General features: G+C 39.5%; 1 protein-coding gene across 1 annotated transcript; it reads right to left on the reverse strand.

Annotated features, from left to right (window-relative positions):
* Nucleotides 1-11,463: 11,463 nt before the first annotated feature.
* LOC113157875 (type I phosphatidylinositol 4,5-bisphosphate 4-phosphatase-A-like) lies at nt 11,464-16,953 on the reverse strand. Its single transcript, XM_026353522.1, has 7 exons — nt 16,675-16,953; nt 14,317-14,492; nt 13,959-14,065; nt 13,580-13,691; nt 13,339-13,391; nt 13,148-13,238; nt 11,464-13,010 (listed from the first exon to the last, which is right to left on the reverse strand). Exons 1-7 carry the CDS (start codon nt 16,775-16,777, stop codon nt 12,867-12,869), a joined length of 786 nt encoding a protein of 261 aa, XP_026209307.1. The 5' UTR covers nt 16,778-16,953; the 3' UTR covers nt 11,464-12,866.
* Nucleotides 16,954-18,762: the final 1,809 nt, after the last annotated feature.

Here is an 18,762-nt window from a genome sequence, read left to right on the forward strand (position 1 = left end):
TAACTCAAGTGGCTGCCAACCCTGAACCTGGTTCTGCTGGAGGTTTCTTCTGTTCCACTGCTTGTTCAAGAGTATTTTTTGGGTTTCCTATACAAGTCTTCATATCTGTATATTTTCCATATACTGAATAACTGGTCATTAATGTCATGCTTTCTTTTAAATGCCCAACACACTCACTTATAAGACACCAATATATATAAAAAGCAGTCCGATTCAACCATACATCTAATTCTGTAAGCTCTTAGCCTCCCATTGGAAAGTGACTTGAGATAGCTCCCGTTGTGATTTAACTCAGTGTGTTACCTTTAAGTGAACTGGAAGGGAGCATGTTATATTTGACTTCTGTAAATCATATTAATGTGTCTTCTTTAAAATATGTTTTAAGTGATCAAACAAACACATATGGTGTCTGTGCTCATCTCCTACACACACACACACACACACACACACACATACATACATGCATACGGATCTTGATCGGCGTGTAAATTAATGGATGATAATATCCGATACGAGTCGCAGTTAAAGGTTTAAGTATTATGTCCTTAAAGAACAGTGAAAAGCTCACATGACCGCAAACGTTTAAAAAATGTCGCACTGTTTCGTTTTAACCTTAAACGTGAGAGACGCTAACTTAGCCTCCTGTTAGCATGTGCTAACGTTAGCTATTAGTTGGTCCTCTGTAAGGCCCGGTTACGAAGAAACACTACATACGGTCATTAACTCCAATCACAGCTACTGTTACTGCATGTGTCTTCCACCATGTTAGAACAACATTGCTCTTTATCACATACCGTCCGTTATTTGAGTTACAGCTTGCAGATTGTGGTGCTCAGCCGTGTCGTCGTGCTATTAGCAGACACATACCGCTAATCTCACAGGCCCGGAACCAGGGACACTTCCGGTTTTGGTGCGCGACGACTTTCAGAGTAAAAGCACAAGCTCCGCGCTATAGAGCGATAATAACATCAACTTTGTAAATTCAGTTTAAATAGTTTCAGTTATTCAGTGATATGTCAGATTTTATTCATTTGGTATAATTAACATTGAAATTGATCATCTAATATATTAATATATTAGATGATTAATATAGTAAATACTATACACCAGTGCTTTAAGAAAAGCAGAATAAGTGTGTTTATATTATTCTGCCACCTAGTGGCGCTGTGCTCAAAGAAACATTCACAATGCATTTCATTCAGCTTCTTATTAATTCATACTGGTTTGATTTGTTCTCCTTTTTTTTTCATTTAATCATTCATAAATTCATTAGACTGTTGATGTGATGGAATCATTTGTATGTTAATATCCAACCCTCCTCCTTTCTAACATACTATTTCTAGACTCAAATAGAGCATCAAAAATAAAATAGAAAAGATAAAGCAACTTGTGTATTGTTTGATCTTCAAAATATTTATTAAATTAACGAATGATAAAATTTTTAATTGATAACAATAAATGAATTCTAACATATTTATAATGTTTAGCTTATATATGCCCTTCTAATACACATCTCAGGAATGAGTTAGAGATTGTACACAATTGGTATATTTTATACTACTACCACTACTACAAATTTATTTATTTATTTATTTTATTAACTCAAAAGCTTGTCTATAAAATAAAAATCCAGTGAGGCAATATGTCCTTTAAATCATTAGATTTAAAATGTAGGATTCTTTCCATATTGCAGTATTAAATAACCTGACAGCATTTACTACCTTTAAAAGAAATGTATAACTATATATATATATATATGTGTATATATATATATATATATATATATATATATATATATATATATATATATATATATATATATATATATATATATATATATGTGTATATATATATATATATATGTGTATATATATATATATATATGTGTATATATATATATATATATATATATATATATATATATATATATATATATATCCTTTATATCCTTTATCCTCTTCACACTTTCTCATTTTTACAGTCATGTAAAACACACCAGAAAATGAATGATATGATGTAAGCATTTTATAAATAGCATTTGTTCTTGTGACCACCATATAAAGATGTGTGCCGTGTTTGATATTTTCAAATAACCATCAACATCCAATCAGTTTGCCAATTAATTTTTAGTCTGATTTACACCTGAATTTCTGTTGAATTAGATCAGCGTTGCATACACCCTAAAAGAAGGTGACAATCCCTCTTCCTGCAAATGAAAACATGAATCAGCATTAGGCATTAAGCGAGGCACACCCCCTAAAGTTGCTAAGTTTGCCTTGTTTCTAAGTATGGCGGCAGAGTGGCCGACTACAATGCCAACCAATCACGCTCAAAAACTCTTCCACATTCCCCAGCTGGATTTAGCAACACGTCCACCAGACGCATCCTCTTCTCAGAGCCAGCATAAGAGCTTGATGCCTTTGCTAATGAATGGATGTTGACTTTACAGACTGTTGAATCAACAGCGTATCAAAAGGCAATGATGAATATTCTCATTAAAGGATCATTCTCTGCTGGGCATTGCAACAAATTACTAATATATCCTCTTTATCCCCTCCCCCAGACCACAGGGCTTAACACCTGACCACGACACAACAGCTGACTGGCAGCACTCCGGCAGTGTGTGTTTTCGTGTGTGTCTGGAAGCAAAAGAAGTGGAGTTTTATTTTCGGCTGTCATCACTACCCTGACACAGGCTGGATCTCAGAGCAGTGACCTCAGCACAGAGCGCACACATGGGCACACAGGCCCGAGTAGAACTATGTGGGCACGTTTAGGCAAAATAACAAATGCATGTTAGTTAGTTTGTTTTTGTGCTTTAAAAATGCACCTTTTTAACTGATATGACGATGTTTGAAATAGTGCAAAAATCATTCACGTGTGTGATAAAATTTAATATACATACAAAATTGTGAAGTGAGTAAAAATGACATTTGCACTTGTATCTGAATATTTGTATATAAAATCTAAATTCACATTTTTTAAATCACTCAAATACACAACTTGTTTTGCGAGTACAAATCTTCATCCTTGTACTTTCCTGTCCTGTGAACACAAATCTCTCACATTAGCCACGGTGTTCAGTGAGGCCCAGTCCTGACAGCATCTGTACGGTGTCTCGTATGGTGAAAGGTGGACTGTTCAGTTTTCACTGCTCAAAACCTTCACATTAACAGTAAATCTTAAAACATTGTGGAATAACATCTGCTCTGTTTTAACTCCATATAATGCAGCAATGATCAATATATTCATATTAATGGTCGATCAAATATGTACATCTAATCTGAAAGGGATCGCTCACCAAGAGAGAGTTATTGTGTTGACCCCAACCCCCCGCTTCACTCGCTGCAGCTGTTTCCAGTGAAAAGCTCTAAAAACTTCATGTATTCTACTTGGTCAGAATCCGATTTGGAGATTTTTACAGGAAGTATTTGTGCCAGAAATGTCATGTTTAAATGTTAAATGTGCACTCGAAAGCAATTCATCATCAAACTAAAGTCAACATGGAATTTGACATTGGAAAGGAGAGTCTGTCTAGAACAGCCATTCACGTAAAACGGGGTCATTATAACATGTATTACAGCTTTCTGTCTCTTAATGAAGTGTGTGTGTCACACACACTCACTAACTCATTAATCTGTGTCCCCACATGAATCTGTAGCATCTAACTCCCCTGCCCAAAGCAGCAAGGTCAGATTTTCTCTAATGATCTCAGCAATTCTTGCTGGAAGTAACCTGACCCCAGATCAGGGACAACGACCTGCAAATGCCAACCGCCAACACTGACGAGGAATGTGAAATCAGTCATGTTAATATCTATCTTAGGGAAAAATGTAAAACTTTAAATATCAGGAAAGAGAATATTTGTATTTTACCCTCCCAACATGATTTAAAAAAATATTGCTAAGCACAACGATCTCAATGTCAATTCATGAAAAAAAATTAATTGTTTTATTTTTTTGACTTGTATTCGAATGTAAAGTACTTTACATTAAATGTAAAGTCCTGTGGGACAGCGAAAAGTCTTAATATCACACCTTTTATCTGCTCACCCTCACCCAACATGCTGTCCCTGCCTCCTCTGACAGACAGCTCCCAGGTCATGTGATGTCCTCATATCACTGGTCACGACAGACAGGTGGTTTTAAATCAACACGCATAGAGGACACATGGCTGCACATGGTATCCCAAAGCAGACAAACCCTGCTGCTAAGTGTCAGTGATACTGCAAGTGAACGTCCAAAGATCCAAGTCAAAACTTGTGCAGCTCTGTGGTTCAACGATGGCGGAACGACCTGCCCAACTCTGCACGCTCAGCTGCCTCACTCTCCATTTTCCAAAAACTCGCTGAAAAACAGAACTCTTCCAAATCTTTCTCTGTACTTAAATCTTTCTCGGTATAGAAATCCTTAAAAAATCTTACACTTATACCCCATAAAACTGAAACAGAGCACTTTACTTTAAACTTCTTCTCCTTGGCTTAGATATTCAGCTTTATTTGTACCTAATTTGTAAGAGCACCTGCTAAATTAACTAAAACAAAAAATCCATAAAGGACAAAACATCTGTGTATACATGCATCTATACATATGAATTTGTTTTTAAGTCAGGTGTGTTTCTGTTTGTGTGTGCGTAGACGCTGTCCGAGCTGAGATCTGTCCTCTGAGGTGCAGTTAGCAGAAGGTCTAATGAGCGCTGATGAAAATTAATCAACACAGGCTCAAAAAGAGAGCTGCTATCACTCACCACCACTATGTCTGGACATATGTGTGTGTGTGTGTGTGTGAAAATAACACACATATATTCAAGCCTTGACAGCAACTGTATCTCCAGAGATGTAATAATGTATTTATAGTTGTGCATGGGCATGTAATCATTTTATGGATGTATCAGTACACTACAGTACATGCACATGGCATGTTAGTGAGAAATACTGCACATTTCTATAGTTTATATAGAACTGTTTGAAGGTCCAAGTTAAATTTACAGCCATCAGAAACGGGTCCAACTCTGAGGACTGTCATAAAGATAAAGGTATTTTAAATGTTGGGGTTTTTCTGCAGGTCTCACAGGAGTCATGTCTGACTGAAAATCCATGTCTTCATTGTTATGACTCAAGTCTGAAGCATGTAGTCAGTCTCAAGGATACAGCTGTTAAAGATCAAACTTGGCCGAGTTATAACAGAAGTAGAATCTGTGTAAGTGTAATGGGAATCTAAGCTCTTTGTATCTCCTAGTATCTAACTTCCTCAAACACAACCTTCTGTTTTCTCACCAAAGTATGAAACAGATGTTGTCTTTTGATCAAGCCGTCTGGGTCTCTCAGGAACCATCACCTGGGTGTAAGATCCTGCGGGAAACTCCTTCAAACCCACATCCCAGAAAGATAGTGACAACACTGACAACAGACAAAAGGTTGTGAAACCTCCCTGGGGGGTGTTCCTCAGGTATAAAAGCCCTGACCTCCCTTTGTCCGGGATCTTTCTTCATTCTAACCATTTAGTGTGTTTGATTGACCTTTCCTTGCAAAGAAATAAAACCTTGTCGGCCGGCAGAAGTCTCCATTTCCTTACTCACCAGAATAGAAAATTTCCACAACAGTAAGTAATCAAAATACCAACAAAAAGGTTTTATTCTCATTTATATTGTTACTGTACTACCACTGTTGTAGTAGCATTTACACCAACTTGCTACCAGATAAAAATGAACACTGACAAAGTACTGTGCCCGGACAGCAACACATTTTTTAGTCTATGTTAACAGTGACAAACTGTGCCAAGCAGAAAAATACAAAAACAATTCTACTATAGTATTACTACTCCATAATAGCTGCCACTGTCACCAATAGTATCTGATGTTTTGAAGGTCAAAAGACAGAGTGTTCCTTAAACTGCCCTAACAGTTTGGATCATCTCATGTAAAATAAGAAATATTTTCTCTCTAATGTCACAGGCAGCTTGAATGATTTGAACAGCGGGAAACGACACTGATACCGCTTCATGTGGCACAGTGTGAATGTATGTGCGTGTGAAGTTCAGGTTACATCATCACACCTCGGCTTCATTTACAGCTGAGGGGAGTTTTCATCACCGTCGAGGTATGTGTCATTCAGTCTCAGGCACACTCACACACCTGACACTGTATCCCAACCGATACAGCGAGCAAGCTTGAAGACTTCTGCTATTTTAGGGGACTAAAAATATACATACGCTACGTCAAAGTAGAGATGAGAAGAGACACTGTTAATATTCTTATTTGAAAGTCAGGTAAAAAAAAACACTACAAAGACAGAAAACTACTGCAAGGCACACAAAACAACCACAAAGAGACCATGTGAGACACGAATCACCACAAAGACTCAAAAAACCCAAAGTGACTCAAAAGACCACAACGAGAAGCAAAAGAAACACAAAGACACTCAACGCAACTACAAGGAGACAAAGAAAAAACACAATGAGATGTAAAAAGACCACAATGAACACCAAGAGATGCAAAACAAAGATTAAAAGATGCAAAACAATCGCAAGGAGACACAAAACAAGATGCAAAACGACAACAATAAGACTCAACAAGACAACAACAAACAGAGAAAGACACCAAATGACTAAGAGTTGTCAAAATGAGAGACATTTTACTACTTTCTAAGGCTTTTCTGGGAGTGGGGGAATGGGCAAACTGAATTCAGTGTTTTTAAAGATTTCATTTTGCAATTAAACTTCAGATTGTGTAGAAGCGATTCCTTCTGGACAACAAAAAACAAAAGAGCATGTTATCCTTTTCCTTCCACCTCCAGCCTCTCTCTCTTCTCCCGTCTTTCACACACTCACGCAATTTAAAATTCATGTCACTGCATCAAGTCACCGTGCGCTATGATGTCCCGTCTCCAGTTATCACAGTTAATAATCTCATCCTGAGGCTGGACTGGCTGGTTGACCCAGAAATTCTTTTCACAAGTGGATGGGCTAATGGAGTCCAACACGAAGTGACCCGATTGTCAGGATTTTGCTCCGTTTAAATACTAAGGCTAAAAGTCAACAAATCTGTAGTGAGGAGACTTTATTTTAAAATCACCATAGATGTATCCTGAAGCTTTCTGAGCCCTCTGCACACCATACATTGTTTTTAATCTTATTTAACAAGCTGTGTGCCCTGGTTATCAAATCGTACTTAGAACTTTGGATACAGTGGAAATAAAGTGAATAAAAAAGGATAAATAAATTGAGGTGTTGACTTTGACTTTCTTGCCACCAGACCAACCCTGGTCCAACACCAAGCCAGGTGCAGCTGCTGATGGTCTGATTTTATGTCATTTCTCAGTGGAAGTGACGCATCAGCAAAAGAATCTGAACCCTAGTGGTCTGCTGGACATCTTGGACACACATTTACAGTGCATATGGCCAGGTGTGAACAGTGGTGTGTTCTGGCTGTGGTCCGATCCAACTCAAGACTCAAGAGTTGCTTTAAACGCTAATGTCAGATCAAATCAAAGTATGTGAGAAAGTGAAATTTTGACCAATTTTGACCAATTTCACCAATTATTACAAAATTCTTTGTTGATGTAGATAAACATTTGTTGAGATTTCTATTTTGAACCAAAGTTGGACTGACAGACAACATCCCCCTCATCATCACTTCCAGTTGTTATTTGCTACTACTACACGGTCTGGGGCTGTGTACGTTTTTTTTAATAAAGATGAACCAGAGACCAAACTAATTGACTGACCTTAAAACACACGAGAACCTTTTCTCTCTCTCATGTGTGATGCCAATGTTGAAACGGTACAACCAGTAAAAGCAGCCAGGCTGGAGGAAGACTGCGTGGCACGTTGCGTTAAAGCGTTAACAGTCAACAGGTGGTGGCGCGCGCACAGGGAGCGGACAACAGGACACGGAAAAGCAAGGGTGTGAACTTCAGGAGGAGTGTGTGTACATCACTAAAAAGTGATGAAGAAATGATGCAAAGCTGTAACGAAAGGCGAAGGTAAATTATGGAAGACCAGCAGCTGCACCTTCAAATCCACTCGTTCTTTCTCTGTTTCTAACACACACACACACACACACACACACACACACACACACACACACACACACACACACACGGTGACAATCACAGCCTCCACATTCCAAGAACCAAAACCCTCCCATAAAATCATGAGGTGTGTGGTCATATGTTGAGCGTGTAGGCCAAATGTGTGTGTGTGTGTGTGTGTGTAACTGAGACTGTGTCGTTAAATGGCCTCACAGCTGAAGTAAACCTGATCTGAGGAACATTGATCGTTTATGCTGTAAAAACCTCGACCAACCTAACCAACAGTAAAAACAAAACAACTTTAATAAACGCATCTTCACCACTAACTGCACCGATGTATTAACAGTGGATCAAGTGACTGTGTTTATTGTGAAACGGTAACAGAATGGCGAGGACGGAGTCAGCAACTGGCTGATGAACATAGTGGGGGATTGAGCAGCTAGAAAGACAAATGTTTCCCTTCACCTTCATCAGGTGGTCTTAAACCTGACAGTAGTAGGTGACCACCCCAACCTGAATGTCTGGGCAGTAGCCAGGTTTCCATCCCAATGAGGGGAACCAGCATGAGAAAATGCTAATCAGGCTTTATGTGCGGTGTCGGATGACAGAGCTGTGATAAAACATGAAAGGACACTGAGGTAAATCAAATGTACGTCTGACACACCCACACACACACACACACACACACACACACACACACTAAATCCAGCCGTCTAAATCCACAGCAACAGAGATCTCAGAGCAAAGCCTTGCTTCAGACCAAAGCTATTTCACACCTTACATAAAAACATCTCTGTCTCTCTCTGCCCCACGCAAACTCTATTTCTCCTTCCTTCTATCTACCGTTACTGTCTCAGTTTATCTGAGATATATATTTATTTAAATCCTGAATCCCTTCCTGTCGCTATAGATTTTTTAGCCTCTTTTTCACTTTAGCCCACATAACGCTCACGTTCGGTTGGTTCTGGTGTTTACTTCCCTTTTACATGATCATGCCATCAGAGCCAAACCAAGGATCTTAACAGCCTCAGGGCACAGGGTGGCCAACAAAAAAACACACCCAGAGTAATAAACGCCTCCCAAGTGACTCCAATAAGCCTTCATGTCAGCAGTGTCCCTAATTCATCATTTCAGAGTTTGTGCTGCCAAATATCTATTCTTTAAAAGTAAGGGAGGTGCAATCATACACAGCAAAGTACCAAGCTGAACGCCTGGATAACTGCACATTTACAGAGTGAATTTAAATTTAAAAATAAATACCTCAAAAAATGATGTGGAAAACATCTTACTAATACTTGGTCTTAGTGGGATATTTAGTATTTGTCCCATCCAGACTCAAGCACAGACAAAACAACAAGGCAACATCTTCATCCAATTAGACTCTCTGGACAGGAATAAACCTCTAATGTCTATAATAACGGTAAATCTGAAAACCTGCTAACCTTCATGTCAGATTAGGAACTTGTGAATGGTTTCACTCCAACCATACCTTACTTTAACCTTAACCATTTTTAGCCAAAAACCCCTAACTGGTGAGGTTATAGGTGACCTTAAGGTTGTTGTGACCTGTGAGATGTGAGATCAGGGCATAATATCTCTATTCTTCCTTATTCACAACCAGACGACAGACAGGTGTACTGATTTATGATTGCAGCATACTGAAGTAGACTAAAATGTTGGACATCTCATTGTCTTTTTTGTTTTCACATCAAATTATACAAATTGCAAGGTGGTGATGTTTATAGTAGCCTTATACAAATTCCAGGTTTTACATTTGGAACTGCATGCATTATTGCAATTAATGCAGAAAAACAAAGGATTTGTGTCCTCACCGGTGTCCAGGGTTGACGGTGTCGCTGCTGTTTGAGATTTGGACGGAGGTTTTACCCTCGACCAGGTCACAGGTGCTGCTGCTGCTGCTGATACTTAAAGTTTTTGGTTGACTTGTGTCTGCTGAACTTTGTTGCAGAGAATCCCGAGCCTTCTTTTCCTCCAGCATGGCCAAAAACCCGCACACAGGTACCGAAACACACACACACATAAACAGTACACATATGTCTCCTTTTTCTTTGTTTACAAAGAAAATTGTACAAATTTCTATTCTTAAGAAGTCATTTCAGAAGAATCAAGAATTCTGGAGTTAACACTGTTGGAGAAAATTAAAGAAATCACACCAATATCACTCCAACAGATCACTACCGAAAATACTTTTAATAAAAACAAATAATCCTCTCAAAATTCCTCCCAGCTCCCCGAAAAGTAAAGTCCTCCGGTATTGCTATATATAAATTTCAGGCGTCCCACAACCGAGGGGTTTCCGAACTGAAGCATTTCGGATTTCTGAGGGCTTAAGATTTTAGTGGCTCAGCAGGATTTGAGCCACGGGAGACTGAAAGGCAAATCAGAGGAACGCTGCACTACACTACACCCGTCCCTCTGAGCCAGCAGCTGGAGAGGGGGAGAAAGAAGCAAGTGAGGAGATGTCGAGGGCAAGAAAGAGAGGGGAAAATAAGAAAGACGTGTCTATGAGCTCTGCTTATACAAATAGGGTACGGATAAAGGACTTAAATGTCTGGGTTTGAAATGCATAAAAGTTCAACTCAAGACCTCAAACATAGGCTGTCAAGCTTCGTACTATCACTTCAGTGACACATTAGGATGAATCTAAATTACTGTAAATATTGTACGGTACATACAACCATCAGATTCAAATAGCATGTAGCATTTAGTCATTTAATAGCTGTAGCACATCACAGGCAGGATGAGGTGATATAAGACTGTGATCAGACTGTGCCTTACATTCATGTGGGAAACCTGGGAGAAGGAGCATTGAACATGTTCAGGCTCTGACCGTTTAATCAATAGAATTAGTTCAGCAGGAGGAAATACTGACCTTTCACCTATGTCCTTAGGACTGATGCTCTGTGGAGCAGAGATATTGCTGCTACAGCTGGCACAGTGAGAAATATCCCAATGATTAGAGACACACTAATGCCAGTGTGGCAAAAGGGAAACACAAGTTAAAAACTATGCTGAAAAATGAATATTACATAGTTCAGGTATATACAGAAAAGCGTGTACACAGAAGAAACTTTATAAGGTTTGTTTTCTACCAAGCAACATCTCAGCACTGGCTCACTGCCGACCTCTTGTGGTTTTCAGTGGTAAGTACATAAACAATAGCAAAGAGCTTTTGTTTTTAGTCAGCTTACAGCCTAAGTTGAATACTATTATTTGCAAGTTTCACAGCTTCTGGATAGTATCTGAAGAGTTCACCTCTGAGCTTTGTAGGGTAATCATTTATTGAGGAGGTAAAAATATTTCTCATACTGGTTGTCTTAGCTTTTTGGTTATTTGCAGTAGTAGATACAAAAAATAAACAAAACGTGTCACAAGTAAAACTAATGTTAAAAAAAGACACATTTGAGTCATGGAACCTTGTTAAAAGTATTATTTAGTTCCACCATATACAAAAAACAATTCATCCACTGGGATTACGTTGACAGAAACATTCAGTAGTAGTAGTACATCAGTCCAGTGTAGTGCAACATGTTTCACAGTCAGCGGATACTTTACAATAATCAGCCACAAGGGAGAAGCAACGACTCCGGTAACTGTACAGTCCAAAATAATTAACATCCACTGAATATATTTACACTTCAACACAGCGTGGTAGCTAAACGGAGTTTGACTCAAACAAGCTGCGATTAAAACGATATTTAAATATATCACTCCACCTGTGTGCTTCAAGTGATTTCTATCAGTGACTCCACTGGAAAACTGCATGTTAAAAAAGCAGAATAGTTTGACTTTGATGATTTTCACTAAGTGCTGTAAATCACAGTCCAGAAATCAGAGAACTCTGAGAATCATTAAAAGGAAACATAGAAAATGAATGCCCCTGAAAGCCTGTACGTTTATATGAACGGTGATAAAACTTCAAAAACATGATGCTGCTTATTTACAGCCTCCCTGTGTACACTGGCATTTCCTTCATCATATTGTAGTTATTGTTAGGCAGCGTCCATCGCTTCCACTTTGTCGCCTTATTAAATTGTATTTATACTTCTTACAAGCATTTACAACAAAATTACTTTAATCCTAATAATCTCTGTGTCAGTAAACATGTCAACAAACATAGATGTGGTTTCTCCAACCTGCTCTGTTTGATTAAGCTTTAATGACTGTTTTCTCCCGTTTGGTTTCACCACACTAACTTGCAGTGGAACTACAACACCTCACTAACTGCATTAATGCCTCAAACCAGCCATATAAAAAGCAGGGCTTATCTGAGAAACTGTTAACCTGAATGTCATCAACTCACTTCACTGCGTCTTCGTACTTTCGTAGGAACCACTGGGTTTTGTTAACATGAGGCACACAAAAGGCAAAATGTACCTACTCAATAGGTTATTTATGGGAAAATAACAGGCTTTTAAACATTGTATTAGTCCAACATAAAAGACAAGTCAAAAGCAGTTTAAATCCATCTGTCTCTGCTCTCTTTTGTCCCAGCCTGTTCATCATTTACCTACCCCTCTTTCCTCTGCATTTTTCTACCCCACCATCTGTAACGCGCTGCAACCAGATTTGTTTTGATATGTTTCAGTAATATATTTGGCGTGAATATGGAGAATTTTAGTGACTTACATACATAATTATTTCTCTCTCTGCCCCTCCTCTATAAATCTGTTGTCCCTATTTATCCAACAGGGCTCATTAAATTCATTTCATCTGCATCCGGACACAATTAACTCTGATTCCTCCTCTTCGTCCACTTGCCTGCTCACCTTTCTTCCTTCCTCCCTTCTTTCTTTCCCTCTCTTCTTTACTTTGTCTATGTGACATTGGATATGGGGTCGCTGATTTTCAGACACCTCCAGTAGAGGGTTCTTGCCATGGTGACCAGGGTGAGCAGGATCAGCGGCAACCAGGCTAAGTAGATCCATCCAGAATCCTGGGCAGCCTTCCACGTACCAACCTAATCACAGAGATGCACGTAGAAGCACTGAAGTAAATATATCTACTTGATACAAGTGAACAGTTCTTGTTATCAGAGTTTAGTGTCTTCTGAAGAACTATCATTACTTAAAAGTCTTCAAACATGCAGATACACACCAAAAGTCCTACAGTGGAGACAGCCAGGACTATGAACAGCATGAAACACATCAGGCTCCTCTTCCTGGGGTACCGGTGACCAATAGAAGAGCTGGAAATGAACACAATCAAACTAAATAAGATTCAAAATAAAACAACTGTTTTTTCACAGACACAGTTTGTCTTGGTCAGATGATAACTGAGACACTTACACTTTTCTGCAGTGTGGACATCGGGCCAGGGTGCGGTCTGAAAACTCTGTCCACTAAGACAGGAGGGAAATTATAAGTGAGTGTGTGCCCATCTTTGTGTGTGCACCAGTGCTCAGCATATAACTCTGCTACACAACAGATGACTAAGGGGCTGATAAAATTAAAAAAAGAAGAAGTGAAATTTGCGCTGTTAGTTTGCAGCATCACTCATTTGTGCCTGTGTGGGCGTTTTGTTTGTTACCAGGAATGTATTGGTGCAGTGCCCACAGATGACTCTGATGCCGACAGGCTGACGCTGCTGTTCAGGACTGTCCCTGTCAATGTGAACTGGTCCCAAATTGATGATGCGTTTACTGACAACAAAACCATATGAAAGATGTTAACCACAATGTGAATAACAGGTAGCCTACTGCAAGATCAGATATTTTGGCTTAAAATAAATCTGTTGACATTTTATTAAGGTAGGTTCAGTATGAACGTGTTTAGAACAAAATGCCCTCATTATGTTAACAGAAAATAAACTGCTTGCTTGCTATTAACACTTTACTACGCTCCTTACAGATTGTTTTCTAGTGTATTTCTCTGGTCAGCCCTGCACAGATGGTGTGATCATGTCTCACCAGTATGGTCTTGGACAGGCGATCCTCTGTGACGTGACTTTGCAGATCAGCAGACAGTTACAAGGACAGCGGACGTACTTCTTTCCAACGGGAGCGTTCTTTATCGGCTACAGAGAGAGAGATGAGACACAACGAAGCGAGACAGTCAAAAGACAATAATTTCAGGGTCCAGTTCTTAAATGGTTCTCAGTGGTTCTGATATGATCCGACCAGCAGGAATTCTGCACATCGTCTCAGACAAGATTACAGAACGACTTCCTACTACTAGGACATATGAGTCACTGCCACTCTCTAGTTGGTGAAATGTGATTTCTGCTTCACTGTACTCTACTTTTTGCTGCAGCTGTGTTTCACTCACTGTAGCCTCGTTGCAGATGCTGCACTTCACCACATGCTGGTGCATCTTGCCCTCCACATTTATGGCGCTCTGACAGACCCGGCAGCTGATGACTGGAGCGCTGCTGCTGTCTGGGCTGCCCTGTGGTGAGTATGGGGGCGGAGGCTCAACAGGGGCGCTGGGGAACGGTGCTAAACCTGGAGAAAGTGCCAACCAAGAGAGAACAGTTTAGTTGTGGGGGGAAAACAATCTCTAGATTGACTGATTGAAGTAAAAACGCATTTTCTATGAATCTGAAGAACAGCTTTGTCTTTGTTTTCTGAGACGTGGTTTACAATTCTTTATCTTACTGTCAATATGGTACCTGAGTTCATGAACCGTTGCCATGACTTAGTATTAGGTTTATAGTTAACATGGGTCAGGTGATCGACCACTTTGGTCCAGAATAACATCTCTAAATTTGACTGTTTTGAGTTTTTTCTTTTTTTGACTACCACAATCTTGTTAAGACAGGCATGTAAACACAACCACCGAAAAAATGTTGTGTCAGGTACCATAAAACCTGGTACCTGACATCTTTCTGTCCCTGCTGATTTTTAATACGAAGTGCTATCAGCACATTTTGTGCATATTAATTTATATCCTGCAAAATATTAAATAACCTCTTAAAGAACCAATCCAACTTAAAACTAACCAACCTATGCTGCCAACAAGCAAGTTCAGCAAGTCATTTATTAGTCAGCAAAAAAAATCTTTGCACTTAGAAGGAAGTGAGTGTCGCACACAAATACCAAACTTTACCAATTGTGTAATACAGAAAAGGAAATTAAAAAACAGAGAATCTACGTTAACAGTTAGGAAGGAATTACAAGAGAAGACCCTAAAGTGAGGATCTTGGAGGCCCGTCCCGCCTGTCACTGAACAACAATGGTGTGCATGGCAGAGTTGATAGGAGGAAGCTGCACTCTGCAACATGAACATTTCTGCTTATCTACAGTTTTGTGTGGATAAGCCAGTGAACTACTAAAAATTATTTTGTGAACAGATGAGACCAAAGTAACCTTTAAGCATTACATTTGATAACAACCAAACATAGCACTACAGCATAATAACCTAACTGAACAGTATATGCTGCATCAATAATTACTTTTAAAAGACTACTACTGGTTATAGCCTTGGGCTTTCCCTGTAAACACTATATTAGTTATTCAAAAACAATAAATCAACTTGAAAATGAGAGAGCTGTCTATGGGAGAAAAGCAAGTTATTCTGAGTGCAGCAATTTGAAAAAGAAACCACTGGTGTACGGTGCAACACACACAGAACCAGTCAGTCAAGGAAAACAACAGCTAATGACAGAAGCATTGTGATTGCTATGAAGGAAAACCCCAGTCGATAAGATCACCTGCAACCTCCACAGAGCAGGGCTGAAAGTATCACAATCGACCATCTAAACAGAGGTCAAACCCCTCATCAGCAGAAAGAATCAGAAACCCAAGTTGGACTTTAAAAAAAAAATACAGAGTTGAGTTTTATGGGCTCATGAGATCAAGATTAAACTTTACCCAAAGGATGGAAAGGCCGAGATTAGTCAAAGGAAATGATCTGTTCATGGTCTAAACCACACAAGTATATTACAGACACAAAGTGTGTGTGCTTCACTGGCCTCCTTGCAGTTCAGATTGGTCTAATAGTAATAATATATGCCGCATCAGGAAGAGGAGAATCAGACAGTGACAATGAACTGCTGAACAAATTAGGTCCCCTGTCCAACATGAATGGGTTTTCCCTTCCAAAACTGAAACAATCAGCTCACTATCCTCAGTTCCCAAACAATTCAAAAGTGGCATTAAAAGGGAAGGTGATGTAACAGTTGTTTCAGGTATCAAACTCTAAATTTAATTATATTTACAAAATACAATTCATCAGTGAAAAAGTCCCAACTTTGCTGGAAATTAGGTTTAGATAGAGATGTCAAGTGTCAGATGGTCTGTTCTCCAAAGAGAAAGGTTGAACTTTGACCTTTTCTCTGCCACTGAACTAACAACAAATCAGTTCAGTCTGAAACACACGTCCCACATTTCCTAATTTGGCTAAAACAGTCCATAACAACATTCATTTTACATTAATTTGTAGAATATGAATTTGTAAGATTCCTGTCAACATTGCTAGCAGCCTAAAAAGCAGTTTTAATCTCTTCTGCATGTCTGTTAAACATTAACTTCTAGCTAGTGAGCCTGCAAACTGAGACTAAAACAAGCTAACATTTGTTTACTGTTTGACCCTTTAAGCCTATAGGAGAAACTAAAATGGTTCACATTGCTTTTGAAAAGCAGGAAACAAGTATGGCTAGCATGGCAAATCAGACAGCAGACGTACTTTGAGGTTTAGACGGATAACCATGAGAGCCGACCCCGGGAGAGAAGCCGTTAGTCCCGTCATATTGCTCGGACAGCAGCGGTGACCGTTCCCCGTCAGCCATCGCTCCCACCGGATCCCAGCCTGACGACACACCCTTCAGGAAGCGTTTCCAGCAGTGGAGAGTCCTCGGACCACCGGCGCAGATTTCTGAGGAGTCTTCAATGAGATTTTAAACCCTGACCTGTCAGTGTGACATCCACATGACTCGATGAGCGAGAAACCCTGAAAGCGGAAGCGATACAACCAAAACATCTGTCACATGACCGTGGTCTGAGTCACGCCTGTGACGACATGACGTCTGACCAACGGGCGAGCTCCGCGGGGGTGGGTTCGTTCGAAGACGCCGTTTGATTGGTTAGACTGTTTGTCATTCAGGGCTGCGTTCAAATGCTAAAATAAAAGCTCTTTTATATTTACATGTAGTTATCTGAAGCTTTTATTTCAAAGGGGCTTACAGGTGAGGTACAAAGCAAGCAAATATCTAAGCCAAGGAGAAGTGCTCTAGGAAGAGCTGATTCAGTCTCACATGAGTATAGTATATATATTTTTTTATTATTAAGTAAAGGTTTTAAGTGCAGAGAAAGATTTGGAAGAGTTCTGCTTTCAGCAGGTTTTTGAAAGTGGAGAGTGAGGCAACCGAGCATGCAGAGGTGGGAAGCTCCTTCTCGAAAAATCATGCCTTGGATCGTTTGAGGTGTTGTGAGGGGACCACAAAACATAGTTCACTTGCACAGTCAGTGAGTAGAAGGGATTGTAGACCAGGATGAGGGAGTTCAGGTAGGCCGGTGCAGTTGACTTGACCACTTTGTAGGCAAGGATTGGAGCTTTGAACCTGATGCGGTCAGCAACAGGCAAGTGCAGAGATCTTAAAGGTGATGTAACATGGGTCCATTTGGCTGATCAAAAATTAAATGTGCTGCTGCATTTTGGATCATTTGGAGGGGTTTGATGATGCAATTGATGCTAATGTTGTGTTTTATTGAAGGTCTGGCTGGGAAGATGAGAACTTTGCCTTGGAGAGGTTGAGTTGAAAATGCCTCTCTTTCATCCAAATGGTGAAGTCAGTAAGGCATGCAAAGATGTGTAATGAGACAGTGGAGTCATCTGGTTGAAAGGACAGGACAATCTGTGTGTCGTCACCATAGCAATAATAGGAAAAGCCATCTGTGTAGATAGATGTAGATTTGTTTGTTTTTATTTTTTTCACTGTTAGATGTTGTGCACATTTCAGGCCACAAGAGTGCAGGGCACAGTAGAACGATATGCTGGGAATTAAACAATTGGCCTTATAATTGATGTAATTTATAAGGCCAATAAGATAAGATGAGATAATCCTCAGCAGCAGAATTGGCAGAAATAACAGTAGAGATAACATAACTCATTAATAGGACAATACAAGAAAACTATCTATATGGTTATTGAGTTCAGTGTTAGACCCGAACTGTGTTCAGGAAACAGTTCAGGAAGTGGACTGAGCCGGCCTTCCTGATGAGTCCTTCCTGTCTACAGTGGAGATGCTGCTGTACCAGCAGACCACTCTAAGAAAGATGTCTGAGGTCACCACAGAGTCAAAAAAGGTCTTTAAAATTGTTCACTGCACTCCAAAAGACCTGTAAATACTGTAAATATGATATTAGAATAAATTAGAGATTAAACCTACCGTTAACCGTTTACATGAATTACAACAGTACCGGTAATTCATGTAAGTAAGTAACTTTGATTCCTTATTTTCAGTTGTATATTTTTTAATTTGGTAATTTTACTTTTACTGACAATATCTTCTATGTTTCTGACACCTCTTTCTCTGCATTTCACTCATGAAAGGGAAAAAGTTCTTGCTAGAGCACTTTAAAGTTTTCTCCTTGGCTTAGATATTTCACTCAATACCTCATGTACCTCAGTCTTCCAATTGACTACAAGTAAATGTAATATTACTGTGTTGAAATCTTTCGTGCCAGAGTGAATGACATGTAAGAGCAAATGAGTTTAATCGTGTGGAAGTCATTAACAGCCCTCACTAACAAGTGCATTGTCAGGCAAACTAAG

The sequence above is a fragment of the Anabas testudineus genome, chromosome 18 (genome assembly GCF_900324465.2).
Source record: "Anabas testudineus chromosome 18, fAnaTes1.2, whole genome shotgun sequence".
NCBI lineage: Eukaryota > Metazoa > Chordata > Actinopteri > Anabantiformes > Anabantidae > Anabas > Anabas testudineus.

Excerpts from the sequence above, each read along its gene's own strand:
- LOC113157875 (XM_026353522.1), bottom strand. The coding sequence starts at position 16,777 with ATGGCTGACGGGGAACGGTCACCGCTGCTGTCCGAGCAATATGACGGG. Across the intron at positions 14,493-16,674 it reads TTATCCGTCTAAACCTCAAA|GTTTAGCACCGTTCCCCAGC; the intron begins GTACGTCTGCTG and ends CACTTTCTCCAG. Across the intron at positions 13,239-13,338 it reads TGTCCACACTGCAGAAAAGT|CTCTTCTATTGGTCACCGGT; the intron begins GTAAGTGTCTCA and ends GTTCATTTCCAG.